This window comes from Rhinolophus ferrumequinum, unplaced genomic scaffold (genome assembly GCF_004115265.2).
Source record: "Rhinolophus ferrumequinum isolate MPI-CBG mRhiFer1 unplaced genomic scaffold, mRhiFer1_v1.p scaffold_87_arrow_ctg1_1, whole genome shotgun sequence".
NCBI lineage: Eukaryota > Metazoa > Chordata > Mammalia > Chiroptera > Rhinolophidae > Rhinolophus > Rhinolophus ferrumequinum.
This window is the reverse complement of record NW_022680445.1, coordinates 668265-686474: the sequence shown is the minus strand read 5'-3', so window position 1 is coordinate 686474 and position 18210 is coordinate 668265. Positions and strand designations below refer to the sequence as shown.

The following is an 18210-nucleotide window of genomic DNA, read 5'->3' as shown; positions in this document are numbered from 1 at the left end:
TGCCTGCCTCTTTTACCTTCTAGATTTAGACTAAACTAGGAAATGGGGCATGAAGAGTATTTAGGACATATAACTGCGAAACTGTTTGGTGGTCTCTCATGATGGGGTAGCAGCGAATCCGTAGGAATTTGGGGATGGAAGATGGGCCGTGGCTGCCACAATACGTGATGGGAGGAAGAAAAGGAGAAAATGGCTTTCCTTAAAGCCTCCCCCCGCCCTCAAAAGTCCACTCACTTTCCCTCCAGCTTGCCCAGAACCCTCATCTGTGAGTGCATTTCAGTTCTGTTACAATTTTCACATACAAGTTTGCAAGGTCTTTATTGTCTAAGTTGTTCACACAGTGAACAGAAATAAATTATCTTAGGAGAGCTAATTTTGTAGAATCAAACTTTTATGCAAAGTGACATTGCAGTTCCAGTGACGTTAGATACAGAAATTCTCTGTTGTGGTAACTCCCGTCAGGGAATGTGTGCACATTAGATATTCTTGAGCTTGCTAAAGGGTGTTCTTGTCAGCAGACAGTCTAGAGGACACAGGTGAGGGCAGGTGCAGTTCAGCACTTCGCCAGGAGAAGTAATCATCTTGAACAGCTAAGCACCCAGTGAAACATGAGTCACGAGCCTGGTGACTTCCAGAGACACTGGTCAGCCCAGGACACCTTTGAAGACATGCATGTGTGTGGGTAGTGGTGTCTGCTGTTGCAATTACACTTGTAACCAGAACCTGTTTCTTCCTCAGGGGAACCCAGAAGAACACACAATCCTAGAATTTGCTCAGTTAATTAAAAATCTTGTTGGTAAGTAGGACAAACACCTTCCTGAGTGAAACCGCCTGCACTTAACCATATCAGTTAAAACACCTTGACTTGAAAATGTGTAATTAATACAAGCTAATTGAATTGGATAAAAAGCAGAACTTTATCAGGAGCACTTAATTATTTTCTGATTCTTTAATTAAGAAATGGAAAGATAAAGGGAAGGGGGTGGGAAAGGAGGTGGGTTTTGTTCACCTTTATAATTGCAGGTCTGTGTGGGAAGAACAGTTTTGTTCCCAGTGCTTAAGACGTGGTGATGTTAGATCATTCTGCAGAGCTGACAGTCGTTTGATTTCCAAGCACTGGCAGTGGCGAGCGTGGAATTCCAAAGAGCATGAGAGGCACAGCAGCTTGTGTGTTTCTGATGGAATCTGTTTACAGTTTCACGTCCGGTTTACAGCTCTGGCCAGCCAGCCGTGAAATGTTGGAAGTAATGCAGACCCTGGGAGTAGCCCAGCCAGGGTGTGCTCTTCAGCCATAAGAAGTTTAGTATTTTCAGCCAGTCCTTGGGTTGCAGACATGCCCTGGGTATCCCCTTTGTCACATAAGCAGGCTTACGATAACTCTGGGAAATCTGGTTCTTGGGTTCAGGTGTGGGGGGATAGTGTCTGTTTTCCAGAGGTGATTGAGAAATTTGAGTCAAGACAAGACCAGATTGGAGTGTAGTTGGCTAGAAAGGGGATGACTGTGTTGTAGGATATTCTGAGGGGGCTGTCCAGACCCTTCACTTAGCTGGATTGATTCTTCAGGGTTGTCCTTCCTGGCATTGTACTATCGTCTACCAGCATTGTTTCCATCAACTCTGGACAGCTGGATGGAGAGGAGATGGTCTTCCTTAGACATACAAGGTGTGATCGAACTGTACAGTGAATGTTTAAATTAGAAAAAAGTTATTACAGTAAAAGACACACTGCCATTACTCCTCCTCAAAATGCTCCCCCTCACTTCAAACACACTTATCCCATTGTTCTTGCCACTCTCTGAAGCAGTTCTGCAAGTCCTCTTTCGTGAGTGTCTTTACTTTCACTCTCATGGCGGCCTCGATGTCCTGAATCATTTTGACTTTGGGGAAGAGCCAGAAGTCGCATGGTGCCAGATCTGGTAAATAAGGTGGATGAGCACACACCATAATGTTTTTATTTGACAAATTGCCCTGTACCGGAAGTGATGTGTGACACGAAGCATGGTCATGATGGAGGATTATTTAGGGCACACTTTAAAACACATCTTCTCTCAACCATAGCTCACACTCCACTGACTGCACCGAACAAATTGAAACTTAACCACACGCTGTTACTAAGGGTCAGTGCACCACTTCCCATATTGCAGATCCTGCCTTTCTATTGGCTGGCACTCGGCAGCAGCATTCACTGTGTTTTTTAATCACAATGGAAAGACTCCATGTCACATCATTTCTGGTATATGGCAATTTCTGTCAAATAAAAACTTGTGGTGTGTCCTTATCCACCTTATTCACTGGATCTGGCACTGTGCGACTTCTGGCTCTTCCCCAGAGTCAAAATGATGATGAACCGTGAACGTTTTGAATTGATTCAGGACATCGAGGCAGCTACGGCAGCGCAACTAAGGACACTCACGAAAGAAGACTTCCAAAACTGCTTCAGAAAGTGGAAAGTACAATGGGATAAATGTGTTCGAAGAGAGAGGGAGTATTTAGAAGGGGGTTAATGGCAATGTGTCTTTTACTATAATAAATTTTTTTTTAATTTAAACATTCACTATATTTTATGATCACACCCTGTAAACCGCAGCATCTTGTGGCTCCAGCAGCCTCCATTCAGATCCATTTCCCCAGCTTTTCCACTTGGAATTTGTCTGTCCCCATCCCAGTGATGAAGGGGCGTGCTCAGATAACAGCTGGCTGGGATTGAGGCCATCTAGAACCTCACTACCCAGAGTGAGGCCTGGGGTGGCGTGTCAGGCACACACTAGAAACAAAAACGCACACTCTGACGCATCTCCTGGGTTAAAATCTGCATTTGACACAATCCTTAGGTGATCCATACACGCTGAAGCGTGAGAAGCGCTGGTCTAAAGCCTGATTGGGCCACAGGATACCCGCCACGTTTCTGTGAATGGCTGTGTGACACACCACCCCAAACCGCAGTGGCTGAAAACAGCACCGGTTTTATTTGTCCAAGATTCCGCAATGGGGCTGCCCTCCACTGGGGGTTTCTTCTGCAGGACTGGCCGGTGGTCACTGGTTCGGCTTCGTTCTGCTGGCCAGCAGGGTCTGGGCCCAGCCCGGATGCTGCACAAGCCAGGCTGTCTGTCCTGCACATGGTCCCTCCCACAGGGTAGCTGGACATCTTACATGTTGGCTCAGGGCTGGCTCATGCAGGCATCTGAGGGCCCCAGGGGTTTGTTAGGCGTCGGCCCGGAACTAACCCACAGTCATTCCCCCTGCACTCCCCTGGTTACTCAAGTGGAAGGCCGGCCTGATTCCAAGTGAGGGCCTCCTCCAGGGCATGACTGCCCCGGGCACTCAGTGGGGACGGCAGTTTCCTAGACGACCACACACCATGTTTGACCACAGGCCACGTTTAACGGCACACAGCATTTGACCACACACTACGTTTGACATTTTTACTTATTCTGGGTTCACACTCAGTGGGCACGCCTGTCAGCTGATGGTGGGTGGTCTGTGTTGGAGCTGGCAGCAGAGGGCAGGCCCTCGAGTTTCATTGAGGCTGTAAAGCAAGAGTCACCTGCTCCTCACCAAGCTCTCATGGGGCAGAAGTACAGTACCTCCTGTGGCTGAGGGAGTCCGTGAGAGATGCATCACGCAATCTGCACCCCCGTCATTGCACAGATGGGGTTTTGATGTATCTAGTAAAACGTCACATCCCTAGAGGTGTGTGATGCTCTCTCACCTTTTCTTCTTTTTCAAACAGGTAGTGGAAGTGAAATTCAGTTTCTCTCTGAAGCCCAGGATGACCCACAGAAAAGAAAACCAGACATCAAAAAAGCAAAGTTGATGCTGGGGTGGGAGCCTGTGGTAAGTGTGGGGGACACCTCAGGGAGAAAGGTCTCCCCCTCCTGCATCCATGCCCTCGCAAGTGCCGGCCGTTGTTAGGTACACCCCCCACCCCACCCCCGTGGAGCGAAGTGGGCTCCAGCATCTGGGCAGACCAGATGTAGGGTTTTCTCCAGGCCATTACACAGCTTCTAGTGTCATGTTTCTCTCATTTTCTGTTATTGGGAAGCTGGCTTGGGCCTACTGGGAGCTCTGCTTTTGTAAAATCTCTGTCTCTTTCTCTCTCTCTCTCTCTCTCTCTCTCTCTCTCTCTCTCTCTCTCTCTCTCTCTTTCGCCACACACACCACACACACACACACACACACACACACACACACACGGGAGCGTCATCATGCAGACAGCGTTGAGGGCGAGGGCCGCATGCTGCACAGGCCGTGTGGAGCCGTGGTTGACCTGCCACTGTCCACAAAGCCCAGGATGTCTTTGCACGTGCAGGGTTGGGTGAGGGTGCTGGGAACCAGGGCAAGCGAGTCCCACCAGTTCCCACGTAGGCAGAACACCAGGGTGGAAGTGTGAGAGATGGAAGGTGAGGGAAAAGGTGGACCTCCACACCTTCCAATTGCTCCCAGACTGAGTCAGGCCCTTGTTGTGGCCTGCAGGAAGCTGTGGGGTTCTTCTGCCTCGGCGTAGAGTGCCCGTCCTCCCGGGCGGTGTGTCCCCCAGGGATGCACACGGCTGCTGCACTCTTGTCCTTTGGTCTCAGTTCACGGCCATCTCCTTAAAGAGGCCTTCCTGTGCTGCCACATCTCCAAGAGCATGCGCAGCCCATTTACTGTCTGGCATGTCTCTGCCATCCCTCTTGGCTTCCTTGCTTACCCCCGTGGGCCTTGCTAGAATGTGTGCTCCCTGAGGGCAGAGATATGTGGGCTCGTGTAGCCCCAGCAGCTGCCACAGAACCTATGGAGCACATAGTAGGTGCTCCATAAACGTAGGATCGTCCTCGGCATTGCCTGTGGGTTGCAGATGCCTCCAGGTCAGGGGCACAGTCCAGAGCTGTTTACCTTTAAAAAATGTACATAGTAGGGAATGTAGGGGAGGACATAACTTTCTGAGTTCTCAGCTGAGAGCCCTGTAATAAAAGATTAACAAGAGGAAAAAAAAAGTGTATTAACATGTATACCTCATGTATACATGGGAGATACCAGGGAAAAATGAGTAACTCAAAGAGGTGGCTTAGAACTCCGGCTTAAATACCATCTTCATAGGGAAAGAGGAGCGCGGATATAGCCTCTTAGGGGAGAGGAAATGATTTTTAGGAAAGATGAGTGGCCCCTTAGAATGGATGGGAGTTGTGACAGTTTGTGGCAGAGTTTGTCTCGGGTCAACTTTAGTGTCCTTGGCTGATGAAAACTCCCTGAGAAGGATTTATAACAATTGAATTATTTTTGGAGGATCTGTCTTTAGGCAGATAAGGGAATTTCAGAGAAAGCCCCTCCCTGCATTTTCAGTTTTTCAAGTGCCTACAGCTCACAATCATCAGTGTACTGAAGTGGCAGATTTGGGGTGGCATGTCCTGAACTCCTACAGGCCTGTTTTTGGGTGGCATATTCTGCTACCCTTCAGAGAACTACAGAACTCAGTAAGTGGAAAGATAGAATCTTGAACCTTAAAGAGATGTGAGAATTCTAATCCTATCCTTATTTTCTGCTGTGATCTACATGTCTACATGATCTGCTGAAGGCCACAGAATTATATTGAATGAAATAAAAATATGATTATGCCCAGATTTAGCAAAATCTAATATATAACAACACCAGCTGTACAAAATAAGTTACAGCAAGCATAGATCGTCATACTTAGAAGCAATTTACCATTGGTCCCTTTGTAAGTAGAACCTATGTTTTAAAAGAAATATTTAGAGGAAGCCAGATGGCTCAGTTGGTTAGAGCGCGAGCTCTAAACAACAGGATGGCTGGTTCGATTCCCACATGGGCCAGTGAGCTGTGCCCTCCACAGCTAGATTGAAGACAACGAGCTGCCACTGAGTTTCCGGAAGAGCGGCCGGATAGGTCAGTTGGTTAGAGCGCGAGCTCTCAACAACAAGGTTGCTGGTTCAATTCCCACGTGGGATGGTGGGCTGTGCCCCCTGCAACTAAGATTGAAAACGGCGACTGGATTTGGAGCTGAGCTCCGTCCTCCACAACTAGATTGAAGGACGACTTGGAGCTGATGGGCCCTGGAGAAACACACTGTTCCCCAATAAAAAAAAAAAAAAAAAGATTAATGTACATTCACTATGTAACTATTGCTTTTACATTATGGGACATATGTACGCAGTGGGCATTTTCATTTGCCTGGAATTAAATGTATAATATTCTAACATTCTTGGAATTTATCAGCCACTGGTTTCTTCCTACTATAGTTTAATTCATAATAAAAATTTGAGAGATCTTGTCCAAAGAAGCTTTTAGTCCTATTCATCTTTATTTTCCCATGTGTGTCTGTTTTCAACAGCTTCATTGAGATGCAATTGGCATACAGCAAACTGCCCAATTTGAAATGTACAATTTGATAAGTTTTGACATGAAACCATCTCCATCATCAAGATAACAGACACACCCTGCTCCCCGCCAGTTTCCAGGGCCCCTTCGCAAGGCCTCCCTCCCATTTCTCCCTTTGTTCTTTCAATGCACAGCTGATTTGATTTCTGCTCCCTTCTGCTTCAGGGCTGCTCCTCCCTAAGATTTCTTTTCATAAGGTCCTTCTCCTGCTCAGCCTCTTAGGCCAGTGGGGGTGGAAGTGCTGAGGGTTAGTATCGCGTGGGAGAATTGTGGCTCAGATACCGCTGCTTCCCAAAGCGTCTTCCCTCGACGTAGGTGCACATGTACATTATTTTAAAAGTGATCTTTGTGAGTGGTTCCAACTGGAGTAGACACCAAACCCACAAGAGGTAGTTCAGGGTCTCTGGGGCTGTAGAGCTCATTTTGTCAGTTAGAAGTGTAACTTGTCAGATTGCACAGGGTGTTTTGAAGGCAGCTTTGGAAAGACCTCTGGCCTCTCCCAATCCGCCAGTTGCCATTGTGACCCACAAGTCGGCACTTCTTTCCTGTGAAGCCTGGGACAGTGTGTTTTTTTCAGTAGCAACCTTGTCTCTCATTCTCACTTTCTCTTTAAACAGGTCCCGCTGGAAGAAGGTTTAAACAAAGCAATTCACTACTTTCGGAAAGAACTTGAGTACCAGGCAAATAATCAGTACATCCCCAAACCAAAGCCTGCAAGAATAAAAAAAGGACGGACGCGCCATAACTGAAAGCCTCATTCGTGGGACAAAGACTCCCTGTTTCACACTGATAGGATGTATTTTTCTTTCCTTTTCATTTTTTCTTAAAGAGAGACTTAAACAGGTGTCATGAAGAACAAACTGGAATTTTATTCTGAAGCTTGCTTTAAGGAAGTGGATGTGCCTACAAACTCCCCTCAAAAACCTGCAAATTTTGCCTTGCACTTTTTAAATCTGACTTTTTATGAAAAATAGCATAGATGCATCTCTGCATATTTTCAAGTTTTTTATCTTGCTGTGAGAGCATATGTTGTGACTGTCATTGACAGTTTTATTTACTGGTTTCTTTGTGAAGCTGAAAAGGAACATTAAATGGGGTGAAAATGCCGATTTTATTTATAAAAGTGGGTACCTATAAATGAGACGTTATACTATGCATAAAGAAAAAATAACATAACCTAGCAGTATTGTCAGGTGGGTGGCGCACAAGCATCTATTCTTCGTGTGGATAAAAGAATTCTGTTTGAGAGCTTTATGTTTCTTTTTAATTCAGAATTTTTGCAAGGTCTAGTTTTTAGTTACAAACTTGACTTTGAAACATTTCTGTTGGTGATCGTGATCAAGGACAGTTGACGTCACTACTGCGTTGTGCTGCGTGTTCGAGGAGGGGGACAGTTAATGTAATATTGGTTAACAGTGGTTAAATATGCTATTTTAATAAAATACTGAAACTCACTTCAGTTTTAAAGGTTGGCTTTCTGCTCTGCATTGTTGAAATGCTTAGAAAAGTATTGGAGAATTTAATTTCAAAAGTTCTGAAAATGTTCAGGTTGGTAAGATATGTGATTTGATGAGTGGGTATTGAAAACATTTATGTGCTATGTGGGCTGACGCTTAACATATGACATTAAGTGCTGCGTACAGAGGTCTTCAGGTCTTACCAAGGTTAGAGTCCTTGTGTGTCCTCTGGCAACACAGACCAGATGGAGCAAAAGAGGTGCCATTGGTCGTCATCTGTGAGATTAAGGCTCATTGAGTGAAAACTTTTGAGAGCTTTTGCTTTCATTAAGAATTCTTTCAAGATTTAGTGTTCAGATTTTTGTATCCTTTGTACCATGTTTCCCTGAAAATAAGACCTAGCCGGACCATCAGCTCTAATGCATCTTTTGGAGCAAAAATATAATATAAGACCCGGTCTTACTTTACTATAAGACTGGGTCTTATAATATAATTATAATTATAATATAATATAATATATAATGTAATAATATAGTATATATAATATACTATAATTAATATAATAAAGACCGGGTCTTATGTAATATAAAACCGGGTCTTAAATTAATTTTTGCTCTAAAAGACGCATTAGAGCTGATGGTCCAGCTAGGTCTTATTTTCGGGGAAACATGGTAGTAAGTTAAGAAAGCAGCACATTTTCCAAGTCAGTTAGCTCTGCTTGCATGATATCAACAAATCTGAACTGGTACCAGAGAGATAAAAGCATCAAGCATTTGGCCAGAATACTTGTTTCCATAACTAACCAGGGTAAACTAGACTTGCCTGTCCTTCAGAATCACCATGGAATATTGTTTAATTGGAGATCTTTTGTCAGTCAGAACCCCTGAGGCCAAGCTAAGAAAGCTGTGGTTTTGCTTTCTTTATCATGCTAAATTCCCCTGAAAGCTTCCAGAACAAAGGATCAGTGCTAGATTAGGTCAGTGCTAGATTAGAAGTGGTGGGAGAGAACAAGACAGGACTCAAGGACAGTTTCTTATTTTTAATTGTCATTATTTTGGCCGGAACTAAGTAACGCACCATTTATTGGGCAGGGATGAGCAGAGCTGAGAAGCTTGTCTGGGAACCGCTAATGGTAACGCAGACGTTGAAGATAGCATAAACCAGGAGGGACTTGTGTGGACGGACCTCAGCTGTGTGGTGATGATGGGGTGAGCCCCAGAGCCCCAAGGTCCAGAATTCTACCTGGTTACCTGCTCATTCTGGAACTCTTCTGTGGAATTCATCAGTTCAACTTTTTCCCCCATGATTTTAATAAAATATTTTCAGGGTACTAGGAAGAAGTGGAAGAGGAGTTATATGTAATTCACCCTCAGCAAAGGAAAATTAATGAAAACTTTGAATTAAGTATGTGAATGTCCCAAAAAGAGAAAGAAGTGGTGTGAAGAAGGCTGGATTTCAACCATGCCAGGTGGACACTGAGCCCGGCCCCCCGGGGCCCTATCCTGGCTGCTCCTTGAGTCATGGTGGAGTCTCCACTGGATGAGCTGCCCCTAGTTAATGGTTCTTAGTTATCTGTGAGTTTGACTTTGTTCTTCACCTAGAAGGTGAGTTAAACGCTGGTCTGGCCAGGACAGTGAGTCGCAATTTGGTCTCATGAGAGAGACTGTGGGAAATCTGGGAAGCGCTCACTGATTTCCTGGGCAGAGGAGCTGGGAGTTTGAAGGTTTCAGTTTGCATATTAGAGTGATCTATTGCGCTTCACCTAGATTTTCTCAGTGGTTGATTGTTACCTCTGATAGGAAATTAAAAAATGGCCTTGCCCTGAGAACTGCAATTCCAGGGGTGGGGATGCACATTGTTTCAAAGACCCCAATAGGGCTTTGTTCTAACTACCACAATTTTAATACAGAGAAAACCCATCTGTTTTCTCTATTAAAAATTCTTGACTGTGTCTTGTACCTTAGCCACATTGGGGAACAAGGGCCATTTTTAATCTACAGCTGTTGTAACCGTGCAAAAACTTCATTTTTTTAAAATGACTTTTTTCTTTCTCCTTGATTCCAACTGGCGTTGTCTAGCCTAACAGCACCAGGACTCACTTGCTGCTTTTCTTTCCTTATCCTTCCACCTTTGCACATACTGCACAACTGTCCGCTCCCTTAATCATTAAGCCCTTTGGACATCAGATTCTGGTCAGCATCAAACAGTCTTGGGAACAAAGCCTTAGGTCTGTTGACCACAGAAACAGTTTTGGTCAAACTAAAGATAACATCTTGACCTCAGCTGTGTTTCAGCTCCAGGCCCATGGAGGCAAAAGGACTGGCCACATCCCCTGAAAACCAGACAGGACGACTCCATGACACATCAGCACTTGATGCAATCATCAACTGCCTCCTATCTTAAGCCCGACGGAAACCCAAGGGCAACCGAGTCCGGGGCTCGTGGTGCCTGCACCTCTCAGCCAATAGACCGACACAGGAGTTGGGTCATAGAATAAGCGTTTATTATCTGAGCCCCGGTGGTCTGAGAAGGCAGAGGGTTAACACCTCCAAAAACTGCCTTAACATTCTCAGACCAGCCTGGGATATTTAAGGGAAAACCTGGGCGTTCCTCCAGAGGCTACCTGAAAGTTCCGGGGGTCTGCATGGAGCCTCCCTTCTGGCAGTGTGATTCTGGTGGAGTCAGGAACCCAGGAACAAAGATGGGAGTAGCCTGGTGGACCACTGAGGTTGTGATCAATAAGCCTAAGGGTATTAATCATAAGTTTCAGGGTAATTTTCTAAAACGGAACTGGGTGGGACAGGGCCCCAAGCTGCAGGGGGATGATCCTTGTTAAGCCATAGGTCAAGGAAAGGCGAGGCTGGGGATTGGAGGCCTCTATTACGGGACGGGGGTCCCAACCGGGCCCTGCTTCACGACCAATCAGTAGAGCCCAGGACCCCAACTCCCTTAGCCACCGTGACTAATGATGTTGCCCCTATACAACCTATCCCCTAGAGGTCGTCGGGGAGCCAGGTCTTCGAGCACTAACACCTGTGTCCCCAGGCTTGGCGCCATTTCTTTAAATAAATCTTTCTTTGCTGCAAACTCCTGTTCGTATTTCATTTGGCTTTGATAACAGGCAAACAAACCTTTAGTTCGGTAATACTGTGCTGGGAGGAAAAAAAGTAGGGATTTTATTATCAAGAATCTTTTTTTTCCCCATTCCTTAGGTAGGACAGTGTTTGGGGGGTTGGGGGGGAGCTGGTGTTATTTCCCCGTTCCCCAGGGTATTTAGGCCCTGATATAACCCCAGCAAGTTAGCCTAGTTAACTAGTTTCTCCTGAGGGCAGGCCTTATTAGGAAGAGCACCGTGCTCTGTTGTAGTTCAGAACCGTTCCTTTTCCCTTCCTGATGCCAGAGGCACGAGGGGATTTTTCTGTACTCTTCAGTATGAGAACCAGGTTGAGCTCCTAGAGATAAAACTCACAAAATTGTCGGGTCGCCTTATACTGACTCCTCCTGGATTTTTAAACTCATACTTGTCCACACTGAGCCTCTAGCAATTTGTCCATTACAGTTTAGATTTTCCTACCCTGGTTCACATGGAGGTTGCTCTTACAGTAAGTTGCGACTCTGTACTGGCCTGTTGGTCTCTCTAGTTTGGGGGACAGAGATTTGTCCTGTGACCTCATCTCTGTTGGATCTAAGAAGAAATGTTGATTTTTCAGCTTGTTCTGCTTTGTAGCAGTTAGGATGGAACAGTAACTTCCCAAGCTCTTTACATGTCACTTAAAAAGTTCATTCAAGAACCTTTTTTTTTTTTTAAAGTCTTAACTATTTTGGTGCATTTTAAATTTTGTGTTTCTGTTCATTTTGTTTTTCAGTCTATATTCAAAGTTGCTAACTTCTATTGTTTTATCTTCAAGTTCATGGATTCTTTCCTTTGTCCTCTCTATTCTGTTGTTAAATTCATCCAGATCTTTATTTTGGTTATTTTTTTGTTCTAAAAGTTCCATTTAGTTCTTTACATCTCCTCTTTGCTGAGATTTTCTTAAAAGTAAGCTAGAGAAAAAATGTTCAAAAAATCATAAGGAAGAGAAATACATTCACAGTACTGTACATATTTATTGAAAAAAATCCACATATAAGTGGACCTGCACAGTTCAAACCTGCATTGTTCAAGGGTCGACTGTATATACTATGACCAAGTATAGTTTATTCTAGGCATACAAGACTGGTTCAGTATTTGAAAATCTTTTTTTTTCTTTTTTTGATCCAGCAAATGTTGAATATAAGATGTAAACAAATAAAACAACATAACACATAGTGGCAAGGATTTATCTCAGAATCCAGAAAAAAATATCAAGATAAAGGTAAAAATTTTGCTTGCCTTTTTTCATAATTGTACTGAATTTTTTTTTTTAATTTTTACTACGTTTATTGGGGTGACCTCGGTTAGTAAGATTATATAGGTTTCAAGTGTACAACTCAATAATACTCATTTATATATCACATTGTGTTCACCACCCAGAGTCAGTTCTCCGTCCATCACTATATATTTGACTCTTTTTATCCTCTTCTACCATCCCCTTGCCCTCTTACCCTCTGGGAATCACTTAAACTATTGTCTGTGTCTATGAGTTTTTGTTTGTCTTGTGAAAATCTTAATCAATATAATCCACCATAAAGAAAAAAATTTCATGATCATATCAAGTGATGCTGAAAAATCAAATCATGTTAAATATTGCAGCTAAACCATGATCTGCGCTTTATGCCCTATGCTATCATTCTGACACAACTTGAATTTGAAAGATTATTTTTTAAATAGGAAAATTTAATAAACATTGAAAAAGATTAAGTGGGAATCAATGATAATTACTAAAATGAAATTTAATTATCAATGAAGTAAAAACTTGTTATTGAAGATAAAAAAAAGAAGATATCGGGAAAGATGATAATACCTGATTTTCCTACTTTAAAAAGTGATAGTGAGGTTTCAGTGATGTAAGATGTGAGGAGGAAATGATAATGTGTTTATTATATCCCAGAAAAACCATGTCTGAGTCAGCTGGCCAACTGGAAAGGTCATGGATGAACGATTAACCAAATCCTTCATTCCTAGCTTCACCACTGGATCAAAAGGCAGGAGGTAAAATTTGTCTCTTGTCAGCACAGTAAGGACCTACTCAGCGGTGTTCCTGACAGCTTTTGGACTTCTTCAATAGAGGATGCTTACCATGCTCCCTTCACATTTCCTCGGTTATTTTCACAAAATTTGTTCCTCAGCAAAAAGAGAAAAGGAACTGGAAATCAGAAAAGAACAGGATGAGAGAGTTCAATTACAACAACAAAAACAGCCCTGAATTACATCAAATGCACACCACACATCACCTGTAACGTATCTAGTCCACATTTCTTTCATAACAACTACATCTGCCTCTTACACAGTTGCTTCTCAGTTTCATTTCAACAGTAGTGGTGACAGCAGTGGTATCACATGGTGTTTTTCTCTTTCCTGTCCCTAGGATGTCTTACATTCAGTGCATTAGGTATTTATTTACAAGAACAGATATATACTTCCAATGGAAAGACAGAGCTCTTTAAAAATCCTAATTCCCTGGGGTGTACGTACCTGTTTTCCCCTGATTGCTACAGCATGATGGGAGAAGCAGGGTAGATCACTAAACTAGGAAATTATTGGCCTAGTTGTTAGAAAGATTTCCTTGAATCCTAATTTATTGGTCTGTACCCTGAATGGGGTGAATCCCTTTTGTCTCTGACATTTCTTCCAGTAGCTCGTCTTGCCTAAAGTTAAGTCAGAGTTTTGGAGGACTCACGTACTAGATCTTTTCACAAAGTCTCAGTAGGGATGGAGAAGTGAAAATCACCATTGGGTATCCCATAGTCTCAAACTTTAAGAAACTTGAATCTTCAAATGTAGACATTTCTATAAACAATCTCGACAAATGTTCACTCATCCTGCTGGAAGCACTTCATTTTGTGAAGCAGCCCGTTCCATTTTTAGAATTTTGAGCTAAAATTAGCTTCATTGAGCAGCCACTCATGGATTCTGGTTGTGCCTTGGGGCACAAAGACTTCTTTCTCTTGACAGCCATTCTGATGTGTGAAAATGAGCAATCAGGACTCTCCAGGAGTGACATCTCCAACACGCATCCCCCTGAATGAGCTGGTCACCCTCCTCCAGATGTCGCCTCCTCAGTGTTACATATGCATAGATGGTGAAGGGCGGGGAGCCATGTCTGAGTACCTGCCATCCACTCTTTCCAATCTTTGGCTCTCGATCAGTATCTTTTTACAATGGGATTTTTCCTCTTTTGTTAAAGAATCCTTGTATGAAAATGGTTGCTTTGTAAAATTCTGAAGCATAATTCCGATCCACAGAAGAAGACAGTGTTTCTTGATTTAACAAGGGATGCGTAGAGGATCAGGTGGTATGATTTGGAGAGCACTTGGCTAAGGGCCTCTGACCAAGCTTGACAAGCTCCCCGCCTGAGCTGGCCTCAAGTTCTCAGCAATTTTCATGGTGGGCTCCTGCTCAGAAGGCTGCTCGCTGCCAGTGCGGCAGTCGTGGGGGAGAAAATGTCAGGTTTTCTGTTTCCATCCTAAGCACAATCGCAGGAAACTATAGGCCTATGAGACCTACTTTGGAAGGAGGAGATGGACCTGCCATGGGGAGTAGGGGGTGTGCATAAGCTTACATAGGGTGGTGCTTGTCCTGGAGAGGAGGGAGAGAAATAATTGGTGTGAGAAGGACCCCCAATGTTGAGTTATAATCCTGTTCTGTTCCTAACTCACTTTGTATCCCAGGCAGTGTCTGCTATTCAACCCCTACAGCCATTTTCCTCCCACATAGAAATGAGGCTAGATGAGTTTTCCCATCCTGAGTACAGTCAGGCGCCATTCACACACATGGAGGAGCACTTACTCTGACAGGCTCTGTGCTTGGCACTGAGGTTTTAATGCTCAGCAAAGACTTGTAGTGCCTGTCCTGGAAGCTATAGTCTAACAGGAAGAAACATGTTTGTCACATCACCCATGTGGTCATTTTCTCCTGGAAGGGGCTGTGTCAGCGCCCATGAAAGGAAGCTGACTAAAAGAACGGGAGGAGAAGTGACAACATCAAGCGCTGAAGGAAGTCTGGAAATCAACTCAAAAGGAAGAGAGAAGCTTCCAGAAGGAGAGGGTAGAACGGCATACTGAAGGGATTAAAAGGCTGGAGGAGCTAAAGCACAGAGCAAAGGGGATGGCAAGGAAAGATGAAGAGGTCGTCAGGGGCCAGACCTCATAGGACTCATAACATATTTTTACTTTTTTCTTTAATTAATTAATTAATTTATTTATTTGTTCATTTATTTATTTATTTTAAGTGTGTTTTTCCAGGACCCATCAGCTCCAAGTCAAGTCAAGATAGTTCCAATCTAGTTGTGGAGGGCACAGCTCACAGTGGCCCATGTGGGGTTCAAACCAGCAACCTTGTCAAGAGCACCGCGCTCTAACCAACTGAGTTAACCGGCCACCCACATAGTTTTACTTTTAACCTCAGAATAATTGGAAACTTTCATTCTGGATATATGGCAGAAACTGAACTAGAAATCCCTTTAAATAGGAACTCTCGTTAATGGGGGGAACATTGCATTATTTCTTTTCACTAATCCCTAACTCAAATTTAGCCTCTTCTTCAATTATAATATAAATATAGGCAAAAAACTGCAATGGCATTAGCTCTTACCTGGGACTTTGTCAGCAAATATACCTGTCACTAGATTTTGTTATTTATAGCATGAGAAAGCACATCAATCACTATATCACAAATTTGTCTTTTAAAATGTTAACTTTTTCAACATAATTGGTTTTATTTATAATCCTGTCTTTTATGTATTTAAAAGCATTATTCTTAGAAGAAATTCCTAAATACACTAAAAAAGGTGAAGAATGTCTGATTTGAAATAAATGAGGAAATAGGAGTTCAGTTTCTAATACTGGAAGATTAGATAGATAACCTGAGTAAATCTCCCAATGCATGTGCCCAATGGGAGCATATGCTGAATATGATTTCCAAGAAATATATATCTTTTTGGATGCATCCCAAATATGATACAAAACCAAGAAACCTGCAGAATCCCAAAATGAAGAGAAAGCCAACTATTTGGTGTCTGCAGAATCCTGCAGAGCTTGGGTTCTCTGAAGGCTGCCCAGTGCTTGGGACAGGAGAGAAAGCCCAAGGCAGACTGTCCTGTATGGCACTGAGCCTCCAAAAGGCTCCGGCCATGATGCAGGGGCCAATGACAAATAAACCCATCACTCTGAAGTGACAGTGAGGATGCTTCCTGTCAAACTCAGTTGGATGGGAGTGGCTGGGAGGGTGTGAATAGGGCACCCATGAGAATAGGAACCATTTGGTGTCCCTGTGTGGTCTATAAATCCACAATTGGAGAATCTAATCTATAATGGTCCCAGTTTAGTAGACCCTCCCACACCACACCTCGGCCCCTACACCCTCGGCCACTAGCAAAAGGAAATGAAAGTGCTTCCTGGAAGAATTCAACTTCACTCAGGTTTAAAATATTCTTTAATGAAACAAAGTTCCAAAGAATCACATCATAGTTAGAAATTACATGACAGGGAGATGAGACAATCACGAGTGAGAAACAATGGATGGCAGGCAGAAATGGATCTGCAAAGACTTCAGATATTGGAAATAGCAAAGTGTATAAAAGAAGTTTAATACCTTTAAAGAAGAAACAAAAGAGAAATTTGAAATTCTGAAAAGAATTAACAAGAGACATTAACTAAACATATTTGAAAAGGAAAGGGAAAATATAATCAAAATGTATACACTCAAAGTTCCAGAAAGAAATAACAGATGGCAAAGAAGTAACATTCAAAGAAATAATAGTGAGAATTTTCCAAATTTGTTGAAAAACACCAACCTTCAGATTAAGAAGCCCAACAAATCCCAAGCAGTATAAATACATGGAGGCATAGATATAGGTTGAGGTAACAAAGATGAGTATTTATATTAGACAGTCGGAGAGAACAGAGTCACCCATAGGGAAATGACAGGTGAAAAGTGAAATCTGTAACAGCAACAGTGGAAACCATAAGACTATATGATAATATCTTCAAAGTGTTGATTAAATAACTCAGCCAAAAATTCTATGCTTAGTGGAACAAGGGAAAGTGTGAAACTTGAGAGTTTACCACCAAATGACCCTCACTAAATGGATTCTGAAGTGTGTAATTCACATAAAAGGAAAGTGGCCTCAGGTGCATGGTCAAAGCTGCAAGGAAAATGAATGACCCAAGATAACCATATGACAAGCTAAATAAACCAATGACTACATACGAAGCAAAGATTATTTGTGGGGAAATTAAAGCAGGTTAGATTTAAAATACCAAGTTGGGAGGGGAGATTGGAGAATACAGTATCGCAAGGTCCTTGTATTGTCCGGAAGAAGATTATGACTATCGATTATGTGTAGCTTGCTAAATATGTATTAAATGGGGCAAACGCTAATAGAATGGACCTAATAAAAATCAAGCAAAGAATAGGCAAAGGAAAACAAAATAGTCCAAATGAAGGCAAGAGTGGGGAAAGGAACAGGTAAAATGGGACAAGTCAAAAGTTCAAAATGTGGTGTTAAAAGTAAAACTAAGTCACCAATCACATCTTGGTGAGTAGACTAAATTTTCTCATTGAGGCCTTAAGAGTTATACAATATTAAAAAACAACAACAAAAACCACTATGTGCTCTACAAAAGACATACCTAAAGAAAACAGAAAGATAAAAGGCCAAATTATGGAAAAGATAGACCAGGCAAATAGTAACCAAAAGGAGGCAAGTATAGGCATATTAATATAATCAGGAGAACTCAGGTAAAAAGCATTCTTTGTAAAAAGGAAATTTGCTGCATAATGATAAATGACTCCATTCACTGGGAAGATGTATTGATTCTAAATTTGTGTGTACCACATAAATTTGTGTATAGCCTCATACAAAGCTAGACTGACAGAATTAAAGGAAAAACTTGACAAATCCGTCATAGTAGATTTTAACACGCTCACCAGTAATCAATAGATCAAATGGCCACCTCCAAGGAAGAAAATAGAAAATGTAAGCAGTATAACTACCGAGCTTGAGCTAATAGACTTGACTGCATCTGATGTCCAGAAAACACATGTTCTTTTTGAGCACACACAGAACACTTGCTGGGGCTGACACCTGCTCAGACATAAAGCTGGCTGAACTTGGTACATTCAAAGGATCAGAATCTAACTGATCTTTTTTTTTTTTTTAAAACCACAATGCAGTTAAGTTAGAAAACAAAGCCAATAAAATCATTAGAAAAATTCATTCACTTGGAAATTTAATAAC

General features: G+C 42.7%; 1 protein-coding gene across 4 annotated transcripts in view; it reads left to right on the top strand.

Moving 5' to 3' along the window:
* The window catches only part of UXS1 (UDP-glucuronate decarboxylase 1), a 103330-nt gene extending 95502 nt beyond the window's left edge, over positions 1–7828 (top strand). For all 4 annotated transcript variants that reach the window (XM_033102373.1, XM_033102371.1, XM_033102375.1 and 1 more), the window contains exons 13-15: positions 739–796; positions 3730–3833; positions 6992–7828. In XM_033102373.1, coding sequence (XP_032958264.1) covers positions 739–796; positions 3730–3833; positions 6992–7123 — 294 coding nt within the window. In that variant the 3' untranslated portion in view covers positions 7124–7828. The remainder of the gene's footprint in view (positions 1–738; positions 797–3729; positions 3834–6991) is intronic.
* Positions 7829–18210: the final 10382 nt, after the last annotated feature.